This window comes from Oryx dammah, unplaced genomic scaffold (genome assembly GCF_014754425.2).
Source record: "Oryx dammah isolate SB20612 unplaced genomic scaffold, SCBI_Odam_1.1 HiC_scaffold_24, whole genome shotgun sequence".
NCBI lineage: Eukaryota > Metazoa > Chordata > Mammalia > Artiodactyla > Bovidae > Oryx > Oryx dammah.
In genome coordinates this window covers 83,385,627-83,396,325 of record NW_024070208.1, presented here as the reverse complement: position 1 = coordinate 83,396,325, position 10,699 = coordinate 83,385,627, and the positions used below count along the sequence as shown (strand labels likewise).

Genomic DNA, 10,699 nt, shown 5'->3' with positions numbered 1-10,699 from the left:
GGGGTGCAGGTAGAGGCCTGTGGGGTCAGGGGTGTGGGTAGAGGCCCGTGGGGTCGGGGTAAGGCCCGTGGGGTCGGGGGTGCCTGGGAAAGGACGCTGCCTCCCTGCGGGGGCGCCCCTTGTGCGTGGGGATGCAGATCCCTGCGTGCCTGCCTCAGCCTGCGGCACTCCCTCAGCCTGATTTCCCCCGCCCCCCGAGCTGCGCCTGTGGGCTGCACAGCTTTGTTGCGGCCCTTCCCACTCCGAGTGCTGGCGTGCGTGAGGCCAGGACGCCGTGGACAGGACAGGGGGCCGCCTCGAGCCCCAGGCCACACGTGCATCTCTGCTCTCACTCTGTCCCCGCTCTGCAGCAAGCCAGCTGCCTCGTCGTGAGGACACTGAGCAGCCCCAGAGAGGCCCTCCCGCCAAGGCCACCCTGGCCCTGGACGGTCCAGCCCAGTCCAGCCTTCAGGTGAGGCGGCCCTGCCGACCTTGTGATAGAGTCTCAGGAGAACCACCCTGTTCCTGAATTCCTGGCCTCGGAAATGGTCAGCGTACAGCTGCCGTGGTGCTCTGAGCCACAGCGTTTGGTGCTTTGGTGGGTGGCAGCCGACGGCTCATCTGAGCAGTGGGTCCCTCACCTGATCAGTGGGTCCCTCATCTGAGCGCCTGCTGATGTGTGCGGTGCTGGGGAATCTGGGGAGTTTAGTCAAGCAGGAGATGTCTGAGCCTCTCAGGTCTGGATCACGCCTGGAATCTGCCCTTTAAATGAACTCCTTGGGCAAAGCTGCTCATTGGCAGACTTAGATTCCGGGCCACACATTTTGGTGTTTCTGGGACGCTGATTAATTATTTCGGATGAGAGATCCAGCCAGCCTGAGGCATCCCGTGTCTGGGACGAGAGCCATCGGGAGACCAAAAGATGGCTCCACAGGAGTCCAGAGGAGCTCGGAGGCGGGGCTGCCTGGCCCTAAGTGTCACTTAGGGTCTGACCCCAGCTAGACCGACCACCCCTTCCCATCCTGAAGCTCATTCTCTTTAAAGAACCAGCTCAGCACCCTGTTTGTTGGTCAATCATGCGAACAGACTCCTTCACCCTGAGCATTCCTAGGAGCACTTGGCCGGGGGTCGGGGGGTGTCTCCTGAGATGGAAACCCAGGAAGGAGCATCTAGTCCAAGTCCCTTGGGATGTGACCACCGGCAGGAATTCTGACCCTGAACTTCAGTGATGCTTACAGAGGGGGCGTGACACCCCCTGACGTCCATAGGCTGGGGGGGGGGTGGTTGCCTTCCTGGTTGTCTTTGACACCCCCTGACATCCACAGGCGGGGCGGGGGGGGCCTTCCTGGTTGTCTTACTCAGGAGAGGGGTCTGACCCCCACTTCCTTTTCCTCTAGGCCCTTCACTGCTTGCAGGGGCTCCGGCCATCGCATCATCTGCTTTGTGCATCACCATCCCAGGAGCCCAGGCTCACGCGGTACACTTTAGAGGCTGCAGCTCCTCCCACCACCAAGCGCTCCTTCTCGCCGTCTTCCCTTTCAGGGAGATACAGGCTCCCTGACGTCCTCACACTCAGTGTAATAAAAATCCACTCCTCCCTGCATGTTGGTCTTGGAGACCTCAGACCAGCCCTACAGCGTGGTCCGTGGGCTCCGTAGGTAATGGCATGGTTCACAAGCCCGCTCACGGTGACTGCCGGGGAGGCGCAGGGCTGCGGAGGACGGGGGATGTGGGCGGCTCGGGTACCTGGTATTCCGGTGGTGCCCCGCTCCCCCTTCAGGCCTGGGCTCCCGGGCAGATCTATCGTGTCTCCGATGTCACCTGTCAGTGCGAAAAAGGTGGCTGAGGTCAGGGCTCCTGAGGTCACTTTTGCAACTTCTATGGTGCTACAACCTGAACACGAATGACTTCCTTCTAAACGACTAAGAGCACCCGCGGGCCCACCGTCCCCACGCTGCCCAGGGTGCTCTGGATCCGGGGTGGCCTGTTTTTCTCCCAGCAACACTCACCGAAGTCACCGGTGGGGCCGACCTCGCCGAAGAAGCCTGCTCTCCCGGGGGCACCCTTGTCACCCTGGAGCAAAGTCAGACCGGAAACCATCTTACAGGCCGTTCACGAGGTCTGCAGTTTTGAAGGGTGAGCATACCCAGCTACTGTGCTAAAACCAGTTCTCAGGGTTTTGTTACGCCATCATTTTGTAGAAAAGTCCCCAGGTTTTCCAGTGTAATATAGTAATAGCAGGCGGTCCGCACACTTGTTCTTACTAAACTGCAAAGTAGTGGCAACAGCAGTTTTCTTTTTGGCCACACCCTGCATGGCGTGTGGGGTCTTGGTTCCCCGACCAGGGATCAAACCCGCAGCCCCTGCAGGGCAAGGCAGAGTCTCCACCATGGGACTGTCAGAGAAGTCCCAACAGTGGCGGTTTTACTGCGATTAATACATCAGTGACACAGTGACAGCAGTGGGGATAATCAGGCCTGCACCCTGCCCTCTGCCCTCTGCCCTCTGCCAGGCTCACCCGGGCAGATGTGCCGGATCCCGACTCAGGAGCCCGCTGCAGCCTCAGAGGAGCCCTGCGAGGCGGGTCCCGTTATCTCCCCACATTTGAGAGGCACAGAGATTTTCCCAGAGGCGTTTCAGCTCCTCAGTGAGATGTCAGCCCCGCGCTGTGGACCGCAGTGCTCGGGCCAGCAGGCCTTGGGGAGAGGCGCTCCCAGGAGGCGTCCACTTACCCTACTGCCCGTGAAGCCTTGGAACCCCATGACTCCGGGGGAGCCGGGCACGCCAGGGAACCCCGGGGAGCCGGGCACGCCGGGGACTCCAGTGTCTCCTTTGACCCCTTTGATGTGGCCAGGTCTCCCGGGCAGCCCCGGGATTCCCGACAGCCCAGGGATGCCTGGCATTCCGGGAAGGCCTGCAGGAAGAGGGGCGTGATGTTCTGGGGACCCTGCTCTGCTCCCCAGCCTCCTGGAACCACCCCAGCCCCTCGGGCAGACCTAAGGTGTCGGGAGGGCTGCAGAGCGTGGATGTGGGCACAGGGGCGCCCCTGCTGTGCCCTCAGATGGATTTGGGCCAGGTGAGCAGGGGACCCAAGGCCGCCAGCTCCGAGGTCGGGCGGGGTCTCACCTTTCAGGCCCAGGTATCCTTTCAGTCCCATGGGGCCTTCATCTCCCTTCTCTCCTTTGATGTCTTTCATTCCCGGCAGGATGATGGGGGGTGGTCCTGGGGGCCCAGGGTCTCCTCGGCTGCCTGGAAGGGAATAGAATGCGGTCACTGCCTGGACCTCCGAGGCAGGCATTAGCACCCACGTCGGGAAGGCCGCTCGGCTGCGTTGGCCTTCCTGCCTTCCTTTCAGCAGAGCCTGGGTCCTGCTGGGTTGAGCCCCAGGTGGCAAGGCTCCCCTGAGACTGTGAGCTGGGGACCCAGGTGATGGGAAACCCTATCCTCCCCACCACTGCTGACTTCAGAACATCACCCCCCCACCCCCCAGAGAACTCTGCGCCCACAAGCAGTCCCCGCCTCAGTCTCCCTCTCTCAGCAACTGAAACCACTGACTCCCTTCCTGTCTCTGTGGATCGGCCTGTTCTGGACATTTCAACAAATGGAAGCAGGTGATACGTGGCACAGTATTTTCAAGTTGCACCCGTGGTGTTGCAGTATGTGTCTGAGCCTAATTCTTCTTCGCAGGTGAACAGTATTCCTCCGTACGGCTAGGCCACGTTTTCTTTATCTGCGGTGGTTGTCTGAGTTGTTTCTGGCTGGGGCTACTGTGTGAAGCATTCTGCCGTGAAATTTGTGCACGAGTTTCTGTGTGGACCTGTTTTCAGCTCTCATCCAGGAGTGCACACCGGGAAGATTTGCCAGGTATCTCTGTCTTTCTAAGGCACCACCAGCTTCACCATCCCGGCCGCACCAGGTAAGAGTTCCCCCAGCGGGGTCTGAGGCTCCAGGTCTTTGCATCCCTGTCCACGCTTGTTAATAATAACTCAGTAATTTTAAGGACGGTGATGACACTTTCAGAACAAGGGTGTCTGAACAAATGTCATGGAAACACAGCTTGTCGGGAACATTCTTCCTCAACATGCGCCTCCCACGGGGTGGGCCTGGGGCTTGGTTCAGCCTCGCTCCTGGGGGTCACCGTCTCCCCACTGGGGTGGGCCCGGGGCGTGGTCCAGGCTCCCTCCTGGGGGTCACCATCTTTCTACTGGGGCGGGCCCAGGGCGTGGTCCAGGCTCCCTCCTGAGGTCACCGACTCTGCACGGAGTGGATCTCTCCACCTGGACTGCCGTGTCATTCTTTCACCAAAGGTGCTTCCTGCCCTTCAGAACATGCCCGGGTGCATTTCTCAGGATGTTTTGGTTCTTAAAGCCGGGTCAGCTTGGTTCTCAACTGTCCTTCAGCTAGGGGCACTCCCTTATTATACGGCCAGTGCGCTGTGGCCGGGACCAAGTCCCTGGAGCTAGTTTCTTCTGTAATGGTGTCTAGTGTGTGGGTTCCCGGGACGCTGTTCTGAGCAGTGTCGGCCCCGCTGAAAGTGAGTCTCAGTCTGGCTGAGAGGGGACATACCTTTCACACCCGGCTCACCAGCCAGGCCCTTCAGCCCCGGAATTCCGAAAAACCCTGCCTCTCCTTTGATTCCTGGGAGCCCGGGTCTGCCCTTGAGGCCGAGCATGCCTTCGAAGCCGTCCATCCCGGGGGAGCCCCTGGCCCCTACAGAGAGAACAAGAAACGCCCTGGGTTAGGCACAGATGGTCGGCGCAGTGGCAGCCCCTCTGTGACTTGCGTGAGGAGGTGCTGAGACTCTCAACCTCAGTAAGGCTTCTCAGTAGGGTTTCTCAGCACTCCCTAAGGGGACCTTCTGTGCTGTGAGGGCAGAGTCAGCCTGTGGGCCATCGGGGACCAGACGCAAGGCCAATGCAAGCGGGCAGAAAGGAGGAAACTGCAAGTCACTGCTCCGTGGTCTTTCTACTGGGTTAGAAAGAGGTCCCAGGAGTCAGCATGGTGCCAGCACTGCTAAGGCCAGAAAATAGAGCTGGTGCCCCTGCCTCAGTCAAGGGCCAGGGGCCCCGCCTCATGCTCCAGCAGGGAGGTCTAGGCTGGGGACCCAGCGCTTCTCTTTGCTGGGGTGTCTGTTCAACAGCTAGCCTCCGGACCTGAATCCCGTCTCCCAGGGGAGTCCCCCTCGCAGGTAGTAAGGCCTGCTCCTCAGACCCCCCGCCCAGTGGTAAGTAGACATACTGGGCACAGCGGTCACAGCCAGCCTGGGCAGCGTCCGTAGCCCCCAGGGCCCAGAGCCGCCGGGCACTGCAAGGCGGGACCCCCACCCCGCGGGGCTGCCCCCCGCCCCCAGGCAGGCCCGTGGTCGTGCTCTGTGCTCACCTTTCAGTCCTGGGGTACCAGGCATTCCAGACACTCCTTTAAATCCGGGGAGTCCGGGGTAGCCTCTCTCTCCCTGCTGCCCAGGGTCACCTCTGTCCCCAGAGCCGCCCTTCATGCCCACGGGGCCAGGGACGCCGGTGTCCCCCGGCTCCCCTCTGTCTCCAGGCAGACCTGTCAGGAGGGGGAGGGACATAAGACGGGGTGAACTGGCTGCACAGAGGGGGCTCCTCTCAGGATACCTTGGAGACCTCGGGCCTAACAGCTTTTGGTTAGAAAAACGTCTGGGAAGGACGCTGGGAAGCGTGACCTCAGAGGTGAGCATCAAGGTGTGAGCGGTGGACCCTCCTGCCTGGTGACATGCATGTCCTGAGCCTGTTACGGGCTGGACTGAGTCCCTGCAGAGCACGCATGTCCCAGCCCCAGACCGCGGGATGCGACGGCATTCAGAGCTGGCCTTCAGAGAGGGGGCTGAGGTCAATTCAACGAGCTTGCAAGGATGACCCTAAGCCAGGATGACGGGTGTCCTTATAGAAAGAAGACGAGGATGCTGGCACAGGAGGTGTCCCTGTGAGGGCGTGGGGAGAAGCTGGCCGGCCGCCTACCGTGGAGATGGGGCCTGGGAGGGACCAGCCCCGCTGCCACCGTGACCATGGGCTTCTAGCCTCCGACTAGGGAAGGATGAACTCCTGTCCCGAGCCTCGCCACATGCGGCGCTTTCAGAGCCCTGGGGGCTCTGCAGGGTGGGCTCCCTAGGGCACACCTGAGCCCCGCCTCCGCTAGATGGGAGCGCGGGTCCTTACCTTCAAAGCCGGGGGCGCCCGGGGGCCCCAGGGGCCCCTCCCGACCAGGCGCTCCTGGGAAGCCGTGCTGTCCTGGAGGCCCTGGCAGTCCCGGCTGGCCCGAGAGTCCTGGGGAGCCCGGCTGGCCCTTCTGGCCCGGCATCCCTGGCATGCCCTGGCTTCCTGCGGGAGGGGAGATGAGACCATGAAGCCAGCCCCGCGTGGCGCACTGCAGGGGACAGCTCCTCCTCAGTGCTGTCCTGTAAGAACAGGCTTTCCGGGTGGTAAGGAGTCAGGAAGCACACAGACGCAGAAAGACAAGGGGGAAGGAGCTCCGGCTCTCCCCCAGAGACAGTCACTACCATCCTGCTGTATTTCCTTCCGGCCTTAGTTCTCGTGACTAGACACACAAGAGGTATCTGCAGAACTGACATCTCACTTCAAGCTCAGTTTTCATCCAGCTTTTCTCACTTGATGTTACATTTTGAGCATTTGGCCACATTTAAAATGCTCTTGACAAGCACATTAGACGGCTGTGTAACATCCTGGTCTGCCTGCTGCTCCTGCCAGGGGTGGTCGAACAGACGTGGAAACAGTTTCCCCAAACTGCTGCTTCGGGAGCCAGAGCTTTGACCAGACAAAATCCTCTGCCTAGCCCAGCAAGTCATCAAGGTGACGCTGAACGTGGAAACCCTCCACAGGCTTGCTGTTTTTTTGGGGTTTCGCTCAGACTTTTGGAAGTCCGTGGGGAAACAGCTACATTTAAAAAATCTACCACAGGCATCCTTCACTAAAAGAGCTCGGGCAAACGTTTTATCCTCTGATTGCAGCAAGGTGGGCAGGCACATACTCCTGAGGGTGGGGCCTCCGTCTACTTGTGGCGAACCCTCAGTGTCGCTTGTGGAGGATGCCCACTGGTCTGGAGGCCGTTGCAGGGGGGATGTCACATCCCACACCCCGGAGGCAGCCCCGGTCAGCCTGGGCTGGGACGCTGGGCTGAGGACAGCGCAGCTGATGTCCTAACAGCTGACGCCTCGCTGATGGAGACCCCGAACGGCCTGGCGGTCACCCCACCCACTCCAGCAACACAAGCCCATGGAAGTCTGCGCTCTGGGCTCTCGGAGCCTATTTTGCATAAACTGAACACGGAAGGCTTTGGGTACCTTGTTCACACAGCAGTCAACGGGCACCCTGCCGCTTTGGTGAACAGGCACGGATGAGGCGGTGAACGTCACGTTTTATAAACCCATCCCTTTTGCACCCACACCTTGAGCTGCGTGCCAGACTGTCTGTCTTCCTTGCAAGCCCTCTCTGAGCACAGCCCACCCCTGGCTTCTTCACGCCAACCGCACCCGTCCTGCAGCGGCGGGCCCCCACACTGGTTCCCGCCTGCCTGGGACCAGTGCGAGTCTGTGGCCGGGGGGGACCTGGACCACGCAGCTCGAGGTGAGTGGTGGATGGGCAAAGCTTCACCTGCCGCTCCCCTTACTCCCATCCCCTCTCCCCAGCCACGGAGAAACTGTTTCCATGAAACTGGCCCCTGGTGCCAAAACGGCTGGGGACCTCTGGGGTACACAGCACGGCGATCACTGCTCTAGAACGTTCTGCAGGAACGCCGGAACAAAGGGGACAAGCAAGACGGAGACCCATGGTCCCGCGTGCGGCCCTGGGCTCCTCCTCTAGCCCCAGGAGGGATTCTCGACCCCGACCCCTGCCAGGAGCCTCGGAGCAGTGGTCCTGAGGCCCCTCTCCTCTGCCTCCGTGACTCACCCCTGAAGCCAGGCGAGCCTCTCTCTCCGGGAGGGCCCTTCAGTCCGGGACGTCCAGGCAGTCCAGAGTCTCCCCGGGGCCCGGGCTGGGCCCCCAGCACTTCTCCAGGAAGGCCCCTGTCCCCTGGGGGCCCAACTGGCCCCGGTAGGCCAGAGGCGCCAGGGAGTCCATCCAGGCCAGGGGGGCCCACTGCACCTTTGGAGCCGCGGGGTCCCATGAACCCTGAAAGGAAACACAGGGCATCCCCATAAGCAGAGGTCAGCATCAGAAAGAGACTGGAGACAGCGGGGTTCTGCTGTGGAGGGTCGGCTCGAGCGCCCGCCGCGTCTCTGGTCTCAAACCCACACAGCTCCCAGGGGTGTCCTTCTGCCTTGCTGAGCCTGACTCCAGCCCTGCACGGTAGCTACAGTGGGCCAGGGGGCGGCCGGGTCAGCGCTCCCTGGACTGAAGCCCTCAGCATTCGTGGGTCTGGGGTCATGAGCAGGGAGGCTGTGGACACCAGTGGGCAGGCCCGAATGAGGAACAGGCTTTCACAAGCACCATGACCTCCTCCAGTCTGAGGAGAGCACATCTGAGTCGCTGGCCAGTTCCTGCAGTTTAAGCCTGCTCGGCTGGGGGCACGAACTGTGGCTCCTATATCCCCTTCATTTTCAAGGCAAGAAGGTATTAACATACTAGCATCCTAACCACCCTGTAGGTTGATGCCTCGATGCCTTTATGGGAGATGAAGCTGCATTCGTGCTGGGGCGGGATCACCTCTGAAGGAGAAAGTGACATTTTCTCTTAAAGGCAAAATGCTTGCAGGTTTTGCCTCTTTGCTTTGTATTTACATTTGAAGTTGTACTTGCTCACCTACCAGTGAAGAATCCTGTATTTGGGATGGACGCTTCTTCTATAATAAAATGTTATCATTTGTGAAAAAAGAAAAATGAATCAGCATCCTCTCAAAACGATTCACACTTCACTTCAGCGCATGTGCTGTCCCCGAAGGGACAGAGCTGTAAGTTCTCAGCATCCCAGGTGGGTGGCAAAATGTGGAAACACTTCCCCTTGCTTCTCTCCAAGGCCTTGATAACAGACACAGGGGGCAGGCCTCCTAGCTCTGCAAATCATGGAGCAACACAACGTGAAAGGCACTGTCCCCGTGGCCTGGGACACTGAGTCCAGGAAGAAGGCCCACCAGGGGCTGATCCTGAGCTGTAAGCCTAGGAGTAGAGCGATTGGCCAAGTGCAGGGCAGGGAAGGGGCACAGCTCAGCTATTTTCTGCTGAACATGTTTGCTAAGGGTCTGCGTGTAAGGAATCCACTGTTCTGCGTGAGTCCGGACACCCGGAATGTTCTCTTTGGTTCCTGGAGCTTGGTTGAAAGGAATGCTGGCAAGCTGGAGGGCAGTCACAGAAGGGCGGGAGATTTCTGCGGGCACAGATATTGAGGCATAAAAAGAAATGTTGGCCTTCCTGGTGCCGGGTCTGCCCACTTGCAAGATGTCTATGGGGCGTGTGGCCACCGTCTCCCCTTGTGGGTGAGGGGTGGTTACGGAGCAGAACCACTGACTCAAGGAACAATCAGCTGAGACCCACTGGGAGGCCGGTTTCATTCCAACCAAGAACTTTCTAGAAGGAGGAGAATTCGACGTCTCACCAGTGCGGGGCGGCGAGAGTGGTTCCAGGGAGCCTAGGAGAGGATGTGGCCGGGACCTTGCAGCGCATGTTTGGCTTGCGGGCGGGCGGGGCTCAGTGAAACCGTCTATGGCTTTGTTCAGATAATACGACTCCCCAGTGCCTGGCCCTCTGCACACCAAGTAACGCAGCTGGGCTCCCGCACCCCCTCTGAGCCTGGACCCCAAAGGGACAGCTGTGTCTGGGGTCACCGAGTCGTTTTCCAGGGTCTGTGGACACGCAGGCAGGTACTGCCAACTCCTGCCCACCGTTCATTACTGGAAGCACGCGCATTTCCCGCCGTATACAGCTCAAGGGTTTAAGCTCTTTCAGCCACTCAATGGCCCCCATGACTCTTTGCTGGGTCAAATGTAGATGAAATGGTTTGAACTGCTGACTCAGACAAACTGTAAACCGCAACGCAGAAGGGCAATGCCGTGAACAGCAAAACACAGGTGTTCTTTGCGTGGTATACAGTGAGCGATCAGCAGATCAGATATCGACGATGAGGGCTCAGAGGGTAACTTTACGTGTCCTTAGACTGTCTCATAGCCACCAGAGAAAAACCTTTCTGCCTACTTGTCTTTTTTTTTTTCCATGCAAGATCTGTAAGTTTCTTCCACAAAAGATCAGTGGTGAAAAGGGAGACATTTTTTAATTTCCCAAGTACGAGCAAAAATTGTCATTGAGCATATATTGACAGTTTCTAAATGTTAAGACAACGGAGCTGGAGCCCCCAGATCGTACACACAGTCCTTCCCCGAACCTACGGGGCCGAGCGGCATCCCACCCTGACTCACCTGGGGGTCCTGGGAATCCCTCTCGACCTGGATCTCCTGGGAGACCCTTGAGCCCTGGCGCTCCGTCGGCTCCTGAAAATCCTGGAACTCCTCTGAGGCCTTTGGCACCTAAATGACCCAAGGAGACCCGGACACATGTCAGAGTCACGAAGAGACTCCAGCAGGAGAGGGACAGAGAGGGTCAAGGCTGGCCCCTGACCCCACACGGTCTCTTAGGAAACTGAGAAGTGATGAGCCCAGGGGACATCAGCCCAGAAAGAGCACCCCAGCACCTGACAGGGCCGAGGGTGGGTCTACACCGGCAGCCGAGGGGCGGTCTACACCAGCAGCTGAG

General features: G+C 59.6%; 1 protein-coding gene across 1 annotated transcript in view; it reads right to left on the bottom strand.

Moving 5' to 3' along the window:
* Positions 1-10,699, bottom strand: part of COL4A2 (collagen type IV alpha 2 chain) — a 157,183-nt gene that overhangs the window by 10,884 nt on the left and 135,600 nt on the right. The window contains exons 28-36 of the mRNA XM_040267450.1: positions 10,366-10,473; positions 7,908-8,129; positions 6,159-6,320; positions 5,359-5,529; positions 4,546-4,689; positions 3,106-3,228; positions 2,712-2,893; positions 1,989-2,052; positions 1,726-1,800 (exon numbers count right to left, since the gene is read on the bottom strand). Of these exons, the coding sequence (XP_040123384.1) occupies positions 1,726-1,800; positions 1,989-2,052; positions 2,712-2,893; positions 3,106-3,228; positions 4,546-4,689; positions 5,359-5,529; positions 6,159-6,320; positions 7,908-8,129; positions 10,366-10,473 (1,251 nt within the window). The remainder of the gene's footprint in view (positions 1-1,725; positions 1,801-1,988; positions 2,053-2,711; positions 2,894-3,105; positions 3,229-4,545; positions 4,690-5,358; positions 5,530-6,158; positions 6,321-7,907; positions 8,130-10,365; positions 10,474-10,699) is intronic.